The following is a 16,653-nucleotide window of genomic DNA, read 5'->3' as shown; positions in this document are numbered from 1 at the left end:
TATACTGAATACCTGGATACAATTTTTGACCCCTGCTCTTCATATGCAAATTACGAGTGTTATCGTATGGCATTTGCCAGCTAATAAAATATTTATTGGTATCCCTTAAACCACAATTCTCAATTTTTTTTGTTGAATTATGCCTGTGGTGGGTTATTTACCTATTTGTTTTACAATATGATATGCCCTGCTATAGTACTTTGGATCGTTCTTCTGTCTATAAAGACATACTGTAGTAATGTCCTGGATCTTTTATTAATGTCCCTATCCTGGGCCATTTCCAGGTATATATGTCCTCCATACTTTGTCCTTCCTTGTATACATGTCCCCCATCCTGTGTTCCTTCCTGGTATGTTTCCCATCCTGTGACCATTCCTGGTATATATATCCCCACCTGTGCTCCTCCCTAGTACATATGTCCCCCATCCTGTGCCCCTCCCTGGTACATATGGCCTAAATCTTGTACCCTTTCCTGGTAGATATATCGCCCCTCCTGTGTCCCTTCCCGGTATATATGGCCTCAATTCTGTGCCCCTTCCTGGTATATATGGCCCCAATTCTGTGACCCTTCCCGGTATATATGGCCCCAATCCTGGTAGATATATCTCCCATCCTGGGCTCTTTCCAGGTATATATGTCCCCCATCCTGTGCCCCTTCCCGATATATATGTCCCCAATTATTTGCCATTTCCTGGTATATATGGCCCCAACTCTGTGCCCCTTCCTGGAATACATGTCCCCCATCCTGTGCCCCTTCCTGGTATGTCTCCCCATCCTGAGTCCCTACCTGGTATATATTTTCAGTATCCCATGCCCCTTCCTGATATATATGTCCTGAATACCGTGCCCCTTCCTGCTATATATGTCCCCCAGGCAATCATGTCTCAGGGGTGCATAGCCCCTATACTGGCATGCTAATAAGGTTGCAGGCACAATGAAGGGAGATACTACCTGCCCCGGAGGCGTCAGACATTACCTACTGTTGCTAGGTGACAACCTGGACATAATGTTGTGTCACTAGTACACAGTGTATAATTAATCACACTGCTAATTATTTACTACAGACGTATAGTAAATCTGATAATTACATGAGAGAATCTGGATTTTAGCACAATTTAACCCTTCATAGTTGCCGTCACACTGACTGAAATGATATAGATTATATCTATATCTCATAGATAGATAGAGATATATATATATATATATATATATATATCTATATATATATACATACACACACACACCACACATACAGTGCCTACAAGTAGTATTCAACCCCCTGCAGATTTAGCAGGTTTGATAAGATGCAAATAAGTTAGAGCCTGCAAACTTCAAACAAGAGCAGGATTTATTAACAGATGCATAAATCTTACAAACCAACAAGTTATGTTGCTCAGTTAAATTTTAATACATTTTCAACATAAAAGTGTGGGTCAATTATTATTCAACCCCTAGGTTTAATATTTTGTGGAATAACCCTTGTTTGCAATTACAGCTAATAATCGTCTTTTATAAGACCTGATCAGGCCGGCACAGGTCTCTGGAGTTATCTTGGCCCACTCCTCCATGCAGATCTTCTCCAAGTTATCTAGGTTCTTTGGGTGTCTCATGTGGACATTAATCTTGAGCTCCTTCCACAAATTTTCAATTGGGTTAAGGTCAGGAGACTGACTAGGCCACTGCAACACCTTGATTTTTTCCCTCTTGAACCAGGCCTTGGTTTTCTTGGCTGTGTGCTTTGGGTCGTTGTCTTGTTGGAAGATGAAATGACGACCCATCTTAAGATCCTTGATGGAGGAGCGGAGGTTCTTGGCCACAATCTCCAGGTAGGCCGTGCTATCCATCTTCCCATGGATGCGGACCAGATGGCCAGGCCCTTTGGCTGAGAAACAGCCCCACAGCATGATGCTGCCACCACCATGCTTGACTGTAGGGATGGTATTCTTGGGGTCGTATGCAGTGCCATCCAGTCTCCAAACGTCACGTGTGTGGTTGGCACCAAAGATTTCGATCTTGGTCTCATCAGACCAGAGAACCTTGAACCAGTCTGTCTCAGAGTCCTCCAAGTGATAATAAGCAAACTGTAGACGAGCCTTGACATGACGCTTTGAAAGTAAAGGTACCTTACGGGCTCGTCTGGAATGAAGACCATTGCGGTGGAGTACGTTACTTATGGTATTGACTGAAACCAATGTCCCCACTGCCATGAGATCTTCCCGGAGCTCCTTCCTTGTTGTCCTTGGATTAGCCTTGACTCTTCGGACAAGCCTGGCCTCGGCACGGGTGGAAACTTTCAAAGGCTGTCCAGGCCGTGGACGGCTAACAGTAGTTCCATAAGCCTTCCACTTCCGGATGATGCTCCCAACAGTGGAGACAGGTAGGCCCAACTCCTTGGAAAGGGTTTTGTACCCCTTGCCAGCCTTGTGACCCTCCACGATCTTGTCTCTGATGGCCTTGGAATGCTCCTTTGTCTTTCCCATGTTGACCATGTATGAGTGCTGTTCACAAGTTTGGGGAGGGTCTTAATTAGTCAGAAAAGGCTGGAAAAAGAGATAATTAATCCAAACATGTGAAGCTCATTGTTCTTTGTGCCTGAAATACTTCTTAATACTTTAGGGGAACCAAACAGAATTCTGGTGGTTTGAGGGGTTGAATAATAAATGACCCTCTGAATAAACTTTTTTTTTTTTTTTTTTTTAAATTTGTGAAAAGAAATAACATTCTTTTTTGCTGCATTTCACACTTCCAGGCTGATCTACAGTCCAAATGTCACAATGCCAAGTTAATTCTGAATGTGTAAACCTGACAAATCTGCAGAGGGTGGAATACTACTTGTAGGCACTGTATATATATATATATATACATATACATACATACATACATACATATGTATTATATATATATATATATATATATATATATATATATATATATATATATATATATATATATATATATATATATATATATATATATATATATATATATATATATATATATATATATATATAATGGCCACAGGTAATTAGATGGGTACGTCCATGCAACACTGATACTCATAGGGCGGATGTAATATATAGGGGCAGTATGTCCTAAACATAAAATACCCCGGAGGTTTTTGATGTACTTTTTCATGGAATCACCTGTAGATGTTTGATATTAACTATCCAATGACTTAAGAGATATTTGACCTGCCATTGTGGCGTTGTTTGCTATATGTGACCATCACTGGCCAGCTTCGTTACATCTCTAACCTGCTGTAGCATTTGCATTAAATCTGCCACCCTTTGTGGTGCGGCTTTGTATCCCTCCCAATATGCAAATATATGTTAGCCTATGTGTAATGAAATGTTATAGTCTGCACTGGCACTTTGTATAAATAAAGTTCTACTTTGAATATCATCTGTGAGTCCTGAATTTTTATAGGTTGTATATGAGTGAAACGCAATGTAGGCCGGTCCTGTAGACACCAACGGTCATTTATGGGAAAATCTCCTGTGAGGGCCTAATACAAATATAGACATAACAGCCTGAGGAGATTTTTGTGATGTAATTACACCTGTGCCTTCTGGCCGCATTGTAATAGATTGATGTTTGTTTCAGTCATAACTGGTCCGACCGATAAGATCAAATTCAGTAGGACCACCATTAAATTTATGCTCCAACAGGTGGGCAAGATATATTGAAAAATTCGACTGGGGCACCTCGGAGCAGCGCTCATGTCATAGTTGGACGAACAACATACGTGATCCATTCTGACACCATAGTAACAAATCTTAGATGACGGCTCGGGGGAGCTCCTTGTACACTCCAAAATTGGCATCCGCAGTAACCCTTTATCTCCATTGTTTTCTCACTTTCCAGGGAATAGTGAGATTTTACCTCACAGTATGTCTAAATGATATAATATGGAGCGTATACAGGTCTGCAAAGCCCCAGGGGCCTCCGATTCACTTTCCATTTTTCCTTCTCACCTTTCAAGAATGATCACTTTTTAGTCCATTCTTTTTTTGGGGGAGGAGATGGGAGCAAACCAGATATTTTATTAGTGTGAACAGTTACATACTTTGCTATAGCTAATATATTAGCTGAACCTTTATATTTTTCTTTTATTGGTATCTCTAGGTGAATTGAACCTGACATCCCTTGTGTGACACACGGCAATACTGTGGTAGTGCGCAGTGTGGTAAAGTTATAGATCTCAAATGAAGCCCAGCCAGAGGTGTACAACACGTAGCAGATGGCCTTCAAAATCAAAACATTGCCATTGGCACCCCCAGTCATGTTTCCGCTATATCAGACGCCCGAGCTTGCTTCCCACATGGGCAAAATGACGTCCAGGCCATGTGAGACTACAGTTACTATGGGCCTTTCCAAATCAGACGAGAAGATTTTCTGGATTTGTTTTTTCATTTTGTCGCCCATAGTTGTGGTCACCTATGATGGCAAATACAGGTCGACCTCATCTTTATATGTGTGAGAACTTGCACAACTGGTGGCTGACTAAATACTTTTTTTCCCCACTGTATGAATGTGTGAATAATTATATATATATATATATATATATATATATATATATATATATATATATATATATATATATATATATATATAGTGAGACTGTGACCGGGCTGGTCCATGACGGCCGGTACGTCTCGCCCCGGTTGTGCTCCCTCCATGTATAGAAAGCAACTCCAACTCCAGGGTTAATCCTGTTTCCCTACAGGCTGAAAGTAGGGTTAAAAGGAAACAGGAACATGGGCGTGGCTGCCTAGTGTGTGAGGGAGTGAACACAACTCCCTGAGTCTCTGCCGGAGACACAACTGTATGCTGTATTGGACTTTTTGTTTGTGCAATAAACCGAGTGCTGTGACCCTTGGTGCCTGGATCCCGTGTCTTCGGCCGCGCAGCCGACCGCGCTACCTCACATATGGTGGAGAATGCGGGCATGCCAGCTCGGTGAGGTGTAGCTTCCATTCCTGGTGACCCGGTGGCACATGTCCTGGATTCAAGCGGCTATACTACAGCCCAAACCCGGCGACACCATGGAGGACATACTAAAGCAGCTGGTTCAGGCCAATGCACGTCAGCAGCAAGCCTTGCAATTGCAGGAACAAAGGCACCAAGAACAGATGGTTCTCCTGGCCAAGTCGATCCGTGCCGGACCGGCAGCAACAACCCCGGGACCGGGTGACGACGGCAGCGTCCGGAAAGCGGTGAGACAAGCGTTGCAAAAGATGACCCCGGGGGATGATGTGGAAGTGTTCCTGGGGGTGTTTGAGCGGGTGGCCGAGCGGGAAAAGCTGCCGACCCCCCAGTGGGCTGAGGTATTGTCGCCCTATCTGACGGGGGAGCCCCAAAAAGCGTACCTGGACCTCTGTACCGAGGACGCCATAGACTATGCGACCCTGAAAGCCAAAATACTTGCTCGGTTGGGGGTGAATACCTATGTACGGGCTCAGCGGGTAAATCAGTGGTTCTATGAGGAAGTCAAACCCGTACGCTCCCAGGCCTATGACTTGTTGCATCTGGTAAAGAAGTGGTTGCAGCCTGACATTCTGAGCCCAGCACAAATGGTGGAAAGGGTAGTGGTTGATCGCTTTGTGCGCACTTTACCCGTCACCATTCAACGGTGGGTAGGACAGGGCGACCCAAGTACCCTGGACCAATTAGTGAGCCTGGTGGAGCGGCATGTGGCTACGCAGGACTTGATACGGGACACTGAGACTTTGCGTGCCGCCCGTCGGTCCGGCCCCTCCAAGCCTCGGGCCAAGGACCCACCGCTGACACCGGTGCGGGAGGCCGCTACCGTCCCATCTGAGGCCGCGCCCGCCGTCCCGGAGGTCCGGAAGGCTATGTACCCTAAACGACAACTCGTCAAGGGGGTATCCTTCCCTATTAGATGTTGGCGGTGCCAGCGGGTGGGACATATGGAAGCTCAGTGTCCACTCACCACGGAGCCCATGGATTGTGGGGTTACCCGGCGGGGTTCAATGTATGCTCAGGCGGTGTATACCGCGGACCTTGTCTCCCCGGAGACTGAGCCCCACTTGTGCCAAATACAGGTGAATGGATGTCCGGTTACAGGCTTGTTGGATTCCGGAAGCTTAGTGACCCTTGTGCGATCAACCCTAAGGGCTAAAATAAAGGCCACAGGACGTACCGTGGGGGTGGTTTGCATACATGGTGACCGCCGAGACTATCCCACGGGGATTGTCACCATCACAGCACCCTGCGGGCAGGTGCAACATGAGGTGGGACTTATGAACTCTCTTCCCTATGAAGTGATCCTAGGAAGGGATCTGCCGTATTTTTGGACTCTATGGAAGGGGCCTCCTAAGTCCCCTCAGGTATTGGACAGTCCGGGACCTGAGCCCGACAATCCCGAATCCGGGACGCCTGCCGTAGGGGTCCCCATGATAGGGACAGAGTGTGAACCCGATAGGTCGCCCCTAGAGGTATTGGCAGGAGAGGCTGAGTTGGTCGAGCCCATCCCGGAGTTGGAGACGTCCCCGGATACGTTTGGGACAGCCCAACTCCAGGACCCTACATTAATACATGCCCGGAGTTGGGTGACAGTGGTTGACGGGGTGGCACAGCTGCCCGGTGCCCAGGTAAGGTACCCCCATTTCGCTCTTAAGCAGGATTTACTCTACCGGGTAGATGAAATACGGGGCGTGGGGGTAGAGCAGTTGGTGGTGCCCCAGCCGTATCGCCGGCGGGTCCTCGACTTGGCTCATAAACACCTGATGAGTGGCCACCTAGGGGTCAAGAAAACGCAGGAGCGAATATTGCAAAGGTTCTATTGGCCCGGGGTCTTTGGGGAGGTAAAACGGTTCTGTGAAACCTGCCCGGAGTGTCAGCTTACCGCACCCCTGGCCCACTTTCGCAGTCCGTTGGTACCGTTACCCATTATAGAAGTCCCTTTTGAACGGATAGGGATGGATCTGGTGGGGCCCCTCGTAAAGTCCGCTCGAGGGCACCAACACATCCTAGTGATCGTTGACTATGCCACCCGGTATCCAGAGGCGATACCTCTCAGACATACTGCAGCAAAGCTTATAGCTCGGGAGTTGTTTGCTGTGTTCTGCCGGGTGGGGTTGCCCAAGGAGATCCTTACGGATCAGGGGACCCCATTCATGTCTAAAGTGACCAAAGAGCTATGCCGGCTGCTCCAGATCAAGCAGTTGCGTACGTCTGTGTATCATCCTCAAACGGACGGTTTAGTGGAGCGTTTCAATAAAACCCTGAAAACCATGCTCAAAAGGGTGATTTCCAAAGACGGGAAAGACTGGGATATGATGCTTCCCTATTTGATGTTTGCCATCTGAGAGGTGCCACAGGCATCCACGGGGTTTTCGCCTTTTGAGTTGTTATACGGGCGACATCCCCGGGGATTGTTGGACCTGGCAAAGGAAACATGGGAGCAGGAGCCCACCCCCCATAAAAGTGTGATTGAACACATTTTAGGAATGCAGAACCGCATAAGCACGGTCATGCCAATTGTGAAGGAGCATTTACAGGAGGCTCAGGCCGCGCAAAGCGGCCGCTACAATAGACAAGCCACCGTGCGGACCTTTAAACCCGGGGATCGGGTGTTGGTATTAATCCCCACGGCGGAGAGTAAATTCCTGGCTCAGTGGCAAGGCCCCTACGAGATAAAGGAAAGAAGCGGGGTGGTCAACTATAAGGTATTGCAGCCCGGTAGGCGGAAACCTGAACAAATATACCATGTCAACCTGTTAAAACCTTGGCAGGAACGGGAAAGCCTGATGGTGGATTTTTCCCCATCTCCCTCCTCTTCGGGTCGTTCAACCCCGGCTCCAGCGACCTCCGGAGAGGACGAACCGGAAGAAAGGATTGGAGAAGCCCTCACCAAGCAACAGAGGCGAGAGGCCAGACGGCTGGTTCAGCAGAACCCCGATGTCTTCTCCGAGCTGCCTGGTAGGACAAGTCTGATACGACATGACATTGTCACCGAGCCTCACCTGAAGGTACGCCTGAAGTCATACCGGGTACCGGAGGCTCGAAGACAAGCCATCAGATGAAGTGAAGACAATGCTACGACTAGGGGTCATCGAAAAATCCCGGAGTGAATGGGCTAGTCCCATTGTCCTAATACCAAAACCCAATGGCTCCTTAAGGTTCTGCAATGACTTTAGGAGATTGAACGAAATATCTAAGTTCGATCTCTACCCCATGCCCCGGGTGGATGAGCTGATTGATAGGCTGGGACAGGCGCGATATTTCACCACGCTCGACCTGACCAAGGGGTACTGGCAGGTGCCACTGATGGAGTCCGCCAAGGAGAAAACCGCTTTTGTTACGCCGGAGGGTCTCTACCACTATGTTGTCTTGCCTTTTGGGTTACACGGCGCTCCGGCCACGTTCCAGAGGTTGATGGACTTGGTGCTGGAACCCCACCAGGCATATGCATCAGCGTACCTTGATGACATCATTATTTACAGCTCCGAGTGGCAGACCCACTTGGAACAGGTACAAGCGGTGGTGGACGCGCTCCGAACAGCCGGATTGACAGCCAATCCCAAGAAATGTGCGTTGGGGCTCACGGAAGCCCTCTACTTGGGCTACGTAATAGGCCAAGGAGTGATTAAGCCCCAAATTAACAAAGTTGAGGCGATCCGGAAGTGGCCTAGACCCCTGACCACGAAGCAGGTTAGGGCTTTCCTGGGTATTGTGGGGTATTATGGGAGGTTTGTAAAGAATTTTGCGGGACTATCGGCCCCCTTGACGGACCTTCTCAAAGGCAAGAAGTCCGTCATGGTGCGCTGGACTCCGCAGGCCGAGGACTCCTTCCGGGCCCTGAAGGGGGTCCTGTGCGGACGGCCCGTTCTTGTCAACCCTGATTTCCGGAAGGAGTTCATAGTACAGACTTGCGCCTCTGAGGTCGGCCTGGGGGCAGTGCTGTCTCAGGTGGTTCAGGGGGAGGAATACCCCGTCACCTTCTTAAGTAGGAAGCTCACCCCTCCCGAGTGGAATTATAGCGTAGTGGAGGAGTGCCTGGCGATTAAGTGGGCCTTGGAGTCCCTACGCTATTACCTGCTGGGACGGCAGTTTCGCTTGGTGACTGATCACTCTCCGCTGGTCTGGATGAGGTCCGCCAAGGAACGGAATGCCCGGGTTACCCGGTGGTTCCCTTCTCTGCAGAACTTCCAGTTTACGGTTGAACACCGGGCCGGTAGGTTGCAGGGCAACGCCGATGCCTTGTCCCGCGGCCCGTGTTTGATGGCGGGAGTTCAACCCCGCTCGCTTGAACTGAGGAACTGAGGGGGGGGGGGGGGTATGTGAGACTGTGACCGGGCTGGTCCATGACGGCCGGTACGTCTCGCCCCGGTTGTGCTCCCTCCATGTATAGAAAGCAACTCCACTCAAGGGTTAATCCTGTTTCCCTACAGGCTGAAAGGAGGGTTAAAAGGAAACAGGAACATGGGCGTGGCTGCCTAGTGTGTGAGGGAGTGAACACAACTCCCTGAGTCTCTGCCGGAGACACAACTGTATGCTGTATTGGACTTTTGGTTTGTGCAATAAACCGTGTGCTGTGACCCTTGGTGCCTGGATCCCGTGTCTTCGGCCGCGCAGCCGACCGCGCTACCTCACAATATTTATATATATATTTATATTATATAATACACACACACACACATATACATTTTTTTTTTTACTATATATACATATAATATATACACATATATATATATATATATATATAATATATATACACATACATACATACATACATACATACATACATACACACACATATATACATATATACACATATGTATATATACATACAGTATATATATACACATATATATACACACACATATATATATATTTTACACACACACACACACAATTTTTTTTTTTGGCTGGGGGTGGAACCAATCAAAACTTCTGCTGTGGGGCCCTATGATTTCTATGGATGCCCCTGACAAATCCACAACATGATTATTATGTTGAGGAAAAGCCACGTACTTCCTCCGGCCTTCTGCCAGTATTCTCTAGTCTGGTTAGATAAGATGTGTACAACGGATTCAGTATATTAGAGGCATTCTGCAGGATTGGATCCATGTGTCCTTAATATGGCGTCCAATAAAACGGGCGGCTTGGGCGGGCTCTAGACTCATGTGGGTCTCTCTTCACTTACAATTTTACTTCCTCACATTGCATTTATTGGTAACATTTTGGGATCTTTTTATTCCAGTTTTGTGTGAAACTAATTAGCCAGAAAGTGATAATTCTGTGATTTCAATCTTTTTTGGGGCAGCCATGGCATGATATAATATATTTATTTCTATGTTCCAGAAAAAAGGTTGACAATTTATGTATAAACATTAATATATATATATTTTTTTTTAACAATATTAGTCCCCTATGCAACTTAACTCTACAATGGTTTGTGCAGTTTTCTATACTGTAATATTCCACAATCATACATTTACAGCAAACAATGGCTATATAGTAAACTAACCACCTGACTGCAGGGCAAACGTCCTAAACTAACATCTTCCCATAAGCCTATGGTGCTGTTAGTTCAGGTCACGCCGTTAAACACAGACCAGAATATACACCCACTATACAGTCATGTGAATGAGCCCTTTGTTTTGCATTTAGATCTGCATTAGTGTTGCAAGCCATAGTTAATATGTCATGGTGCTATGTAGTATTTTGGAGATGTTCTCCTACAGAAACAATGCTCCTTTATACTTTTGTGCTATAGCATCCTTGGTGACGTACGGCTCGGCATTGTGCTTGGTGACGTACGGTTCGGCATTGTGCTTGGTGACGTACGGTTCGGCATTGTGGTTGGTGACGTACGGCTCGGCATTGTGCTTGGTGACGTACGGCTCGGCATTGTGCTTGGTGACGTACGGCTCGGCATTGTGCTTGGTGACGTACGGCTCGGCATTGTGCTTGGTGACGTACGGCTCGGCATTGTGCTTGGTGACGTACGGCTCGGCATTGTGCTTGGTGACGTACGGCTCGGCATTGTGCTTGGTGACGTACGGCTCGGCATTGTGCTTGGTGACGTACGGCTCGGCATTGTGCTTGGTGACGTACGGCTCGGCATTGTGCTTGGTGACGTACGGCTCGGCATTGTGCTTGGTGACGTACGGCTCGGCATTGTGCTTGGTGACGTACGGCTCGGCATTGTGCTTGGTGACGTACGGCTCGGCATTGTGCTTGGTGACGTACGGCTCGGCATTGTGCTTGGTGACGTACGGCTCGGCATTGTGCTTGGTGATGTATGGCTCGGCATTGTGCTTGGTGATGTACGGCTCGGCATTGTGCTTGGTGATGTATGGCTCGGCATTCTGCCTGGTGATGTACGGCTCGGCATTGTGCTTGGTGCTGTATGGCTCGGCATTGTGCTAGGTGATGTACGGCTCGGCATTGTGCTTGGTGATGTACGGCTCGGCATTGTGCTTGGTGATGTACGGCTCGGCATTGTGCTTGGTGATCTATGGCTTGGCATTGTGCTTGGTGATGTACAGCTCAGCATTGTGCTTGGTGATGTATGGCTCAGCATTGTGCTTGGTGATGTATGGCTCAGCATTGTGCTTGGTGATGTACGGCTCGGCATTGTGCTTGGTGATGTATGGCTCAGCATTGTGCTTGGTGATGTATGGCTCAGCATTGTGCTTGGTGATGTACGGCTCGGCATTGTGCTTGGTGATCTAGGGCTCGGCATTGTGCTTGGTGATGTACAGCTCGGCATTGTGCTTGGTGATGTACAGCTCGGCATTGTGCTTGGTGATGTATGGCTCAGCATTGTGCTTGGTGATGTACGGCTCGGCATTGTGCTTGGTGATGTATGGCTCAGCATTGTGCTTGGTGATGTATGGCTCAGCATTGTGCTTGGTGATGTATGGCTCGGCATTGTGCTTGGTGATGTACGGCTCGGCATTGTGCTTGGTGATGTACGGCTCGGCACTGTGCTTGGTGATGTATAGCTGCAGCTGCTCAGCCATGAAGCTCACAGCGGGTGCACTGTTTGTGCTGATGTTATCAGTGGAGGTCTGGACTCTGCAGTTATGGGGTCAGCAAAGCTCTGGGAACTTTTTTGGCTTCTGCTCCTCAGCACTCGGACCCCCACTCTAACATTACAGGGTCTCCACTTTGTGGCTGAGTTGCTGAGGTTCCTTCCACTTCTCAAAAACGTCACTCACAGGAGGTGAGGGAAGATTCAGAGAGAAGAAATGTCATGAATGGATTTGTGGCTCCTCACACAAGTGTGACTCCAGTCTATGAGGTGATGTGTCCTAACACTTTTGTCCATATAACATATGTAAGTGATTGGCTGAAGAGCGCCACACAGTGGAGAGGACTTAAATGAAAATTTTGCAGCAATTTACACTTCCTAGATAAAAAAAAAAAACAACTAACATGAAAAGACTTAAACACTGCTCATACTGTTAAGGTGACTACACTGGCAAAATAGAACTTTTAGTAATGAAGAAGGGACTGGAAAGACGGAGATGCAACCATGAATTCTGCACACTGAATCTATATATGTTGGGGGTTTCAAACGCAAATATAGGGCCAACGTAAAAAAAACCTGGACAAAGTTGTAGGTCAGCCTAGTTACTGGCCCCACATAGCCCTCCATGCAGAATAATGGGCCCCACATAGCCCTCCATGCAGAATTATGGGCCCCACATAGCCCTCCATGCAGAATTATGGGCCCCACATAGCCCTCCATGCAGAATTATGGGCCCCACATAGCCCTCCATGCAGAATTATGGGCCCCACATAGCCCTCCATGCAGAATAATGGGCCCCACATAGCCCTCCATGCAGAATAATGGGCCCCACATAGCCCTCCATGCAGAATAATGGGCCCCACATAGCCCTCCATGCAGAATAATGGGCCCCACATAGCCCTCCATGCAGAATAATGGGCCCCACATAGCCCTCCATGCAGAATAATGGGCCCCACATAGCCCTCCATGCAGAATAATGGGCCCCACATAGCCCTCCATACAGAATAATGGGCCCCACATAGCCCTCCATACAGAATAATGGGCCCCACATAGCCCTCCATACAGAATAATGGGCCCCACATAGCCCTCCATACAGAATAATGGGCCCCACATAGCCCTCCATACAGAATAATGGGCCCCACATAGCCCTCCATACAGAATAATGGGCCCCACATACCCCTCCATACAGAATAATGGGCCCCACATACCCCTCCATACAGAATAATGGCCCTACATACAGAATAATGGGCCCCACATAGCCCTCCATACAGAATAATGGGCCCCACATAGCCCTCCATACAGAATAATGGGCCCCACATAGTCCTCCATACAGAATAATGGCCCCACATAGCCCTCCATACAGAATAATGTGCCCCACATAGCCCTCCATACAGAATAATGGGCCCCACATAGCCCTCCATACAGAATAATGGGCCCCACATAGCCCTCCATACAGAATAATGGGCCCCACATACCCCTCCATACAGAATAATGGCCCTACATACAGAATAATGGGCCCCACATAGCCCTCCATACAGAATAATGGGCCCCACATAGTCCTCCATACAGAATAATGGCCCTACATACAGAATAATGGGCCCCACATAGCCCTCCATACAGAATAATGGACCCCACATAGTCCTCCATACAGAATATTGGGCACACATAGTCCTCCATACAGAATAATGGGCCCCACATAGCCCTCCATACAGGATAATGGGCCCCACAGAGCCCTCCATACAGGATAATGGGCGGCTGGCATGATGGGACAGAGTTTGACAGATGTGCAGAAAGTTATGAAACATACAATAATACAAATCCATGCATGTTACTGCCATGATGAGACTTGTAGTTCCCCGGCAGCGCTCACCCATAGAAATGTGTGACTTACCGTGGGTCTCTTCCACACCACTCCCTGCACCTTTGAAGAGTTTGGCCCCAGTTCATTAAACCCCAGAGAAGAATGGATGCCGGGGAAGTAGGTGTCCTTAAAGAGGGTCCCAGACTGGAGACATTCGTCCCTCAGCGCCTCGTAGTCCTGGTTCAGATATTTAGTGGCCTTTTCATTGGTGCCATATCCATTAGCCAGAGCCCTATCCCGGGCCACTTGCACAGCTGCCCCAATCATGCCTGCACCCTGTAATTACTGGAAGGATCCAGACGTCATCCACTATTGGGGGTCCTGGCTGCAATCAGTGGGGTACACAGCCCCCTGCACCGTGCAGCAGCTCTGATACCTACAGCACTAGAAGAGCAGCTGAGCACAGAGGAGTGAGCGCTGCAGCCCCTCCTCACAGCTGCAGGGTGTGCCCCGACTGTGGCTGCCGGCCTCGGGATGACGCGGTCACTTCCACTCACACAGGATCACTCACACAGGATCACTCACACAGGATCACTCACACAGAATCACTCACACAGAATCACTCACACAGAATCACTCACACAGAATCACTCACACAGAATCACTCACACAGAATCACTCACACAGAATCACTCACACAGAATCACTCACACAGAATCACTCACACAGGATCACTCACACAGGATCACTCACACAGGATCACTCACACAGGATCACTCACACAGAATCACTCACACAGAATCACTCACACAGGATCACTCACACAGGATCACTCACACAGGATCACTCACACAGGATCACTCACACAGGATCACTCACACAGGATCACTCACACAGGATCACTCACACAGGATCACACACACAGGATCACACACACAGGATCACACACACAGGATCACACACACAGGATCACACACACAGGATCACACACACAGGATCACACACACAGGATCACACACACAGGATCACACACACAGGATCACACACACAGGATCACACACACAGGATCACACACACAGGATCACACACACAGGATCACACACACAGGATCACTCACACAGGATCACTCACACAGGATCACTCACACAGGATCACTCACACAGGATCACACACACAGGATCACACACACAGGATCACACACACAGGATCACACACACAGGATCACACACACAGGATCACACACACAGGATCACACACACAGGATCACACACACAGGATCACACACACAGGATCACACACACAGAACCACACACACAGAACCACACACACAGAACCACACACACAGAACCACACACACAGAACCACACACACAGAACCACACACACAGAACCACACACACAGAACCACACACACAGAACCACACACACAGAACCACACACACAGAACCACACACACAGAACCACACACACAGAACCACACACACAGAACCACACACACAGAACCACACACACAGAACCACTCACACAGAACCACACACACAGAACCACACACACAGAACCACACACACAGAACCACACACACAGAACCACACACACAGAACCACACACACAGAACCACACACACAGAACCACACACACAGAACCACACACACAGAACCACACACACAGAACCACACACACAGAACCACACACACAGAATCACACACACAGAATCACACACACAGAACCACACACACAGAACCACTCACACAGAACCACTCACACAGAACCACTCACACAGAATCACACACACAGAATCACACACACAGAATCACACACACAGAATCACACACACACAGAACCACACACACAGAACCACTCACACAGAACCACTCACACAGAACCACTCACACAGAATCACACACACACAGAACCACACACACAGAACCACACACACAGAACCACACACACAGAACCACACACACAGAACCACACACACAGAACCACACACACAGAACCACACACACAGAACCACACACACAGAACCACACACACAGAACCACACACACAGAACCACACACACAGAACCACACACACAGAACCACACACACAGAACCACACACACAGAACCACACACACAGAACCACACACACAGAACCACACACACAGAACCACACACACAGAACCACTCACACAGAACCACTCACACAGAACCACACACACAGAACCACACACACAGAACCACACACACAGAACCACACACACAGAACCACACACACAGAACCACACACACAGAACCACACACACAGAACCACACACACAGAATCACACACACAGAATCACACACACAGAACCACTCACACAGAACCACTCACACAGAACCACTCACACAGAACCACTCACACAGAACCACTCACACAGAACCACTCACACAGAATCACACACACAGAATCACACACACAGAATCACACACACAGAATCACACACACACAGAACCACACACACAGAACCACTCACACAGAACCACTCACACAGAACCACTCACACAGAACCACTCACACAGAATCACACACACACAGAACCACACACACAGAACCACACACACAGAACCACACACACAGAACCACACACACAGAACCACACACACAGAACCACACACACAGAACCACACACACAGAACCACACACACAGAACCACACACACAGAACCACACACACAGAACCACACACACAGAACCACACACACAGAACCACTCACACAGAACCACTCACACAGAATCACTCACAGATCCCATCCTGCAGGAAGATTCAACTGGAAGTCCTATAAAATAATACCAGCTAACCGAGGAAAGGAGGACAGAACATTTA

The 16,653-nt window shown here is 48.3% G+C and overlaps 1 protein-coding gene across 1 annotated transcript in view; it reads right to left on the bottom strand.

Annotated features, from left to right (window-relative positions):
- The window catches only part of LOC142295939 (calpain-2 catalytic subunit-like), a 68,049-nt gene extending 53,747 nt beyond the window's left edge, over positions 1 to 14,302 (bottom strand). Inside the window, exon 1 of the mRNA XM_075339070.1 lies at positions 13,899 to 14,302. Coding sequence (XP_075195185.1) covers positions 13,899 to 14,135 — 237 coding nt within the window. The 5' untranslated portion in view covers positions 14,136 to 14,302. The remainder of the gene's footprint in view (positions 1 to 13,898) is intronic.
- Between the last annotated feature and the right edge of the window lie 2,351 nt (positions 14,303 to 16,653).

This window comes from Anomaloglossus baeobatrachus, chromosome 3, assembly GCF_048569485.1.
Source record: "Anomaloglossus baeobatrachus isolate aAnoBae1 chromosome 3, aAnoBae1.hap1, whole genome shotgun sequence".
NCBI classification, from domain to species: domain Eukaryota; kingdom Metazoa; phylum Chordata; class Amphibia; order Anura; family Aromobatidae; genus Anomaloglossus; species Anomaloglossus baeobatrachus.
Note: the sequence above shows the minus strand (reverse complement) of the source record. Positions and strands in the feature narration are given on the sequence as shown.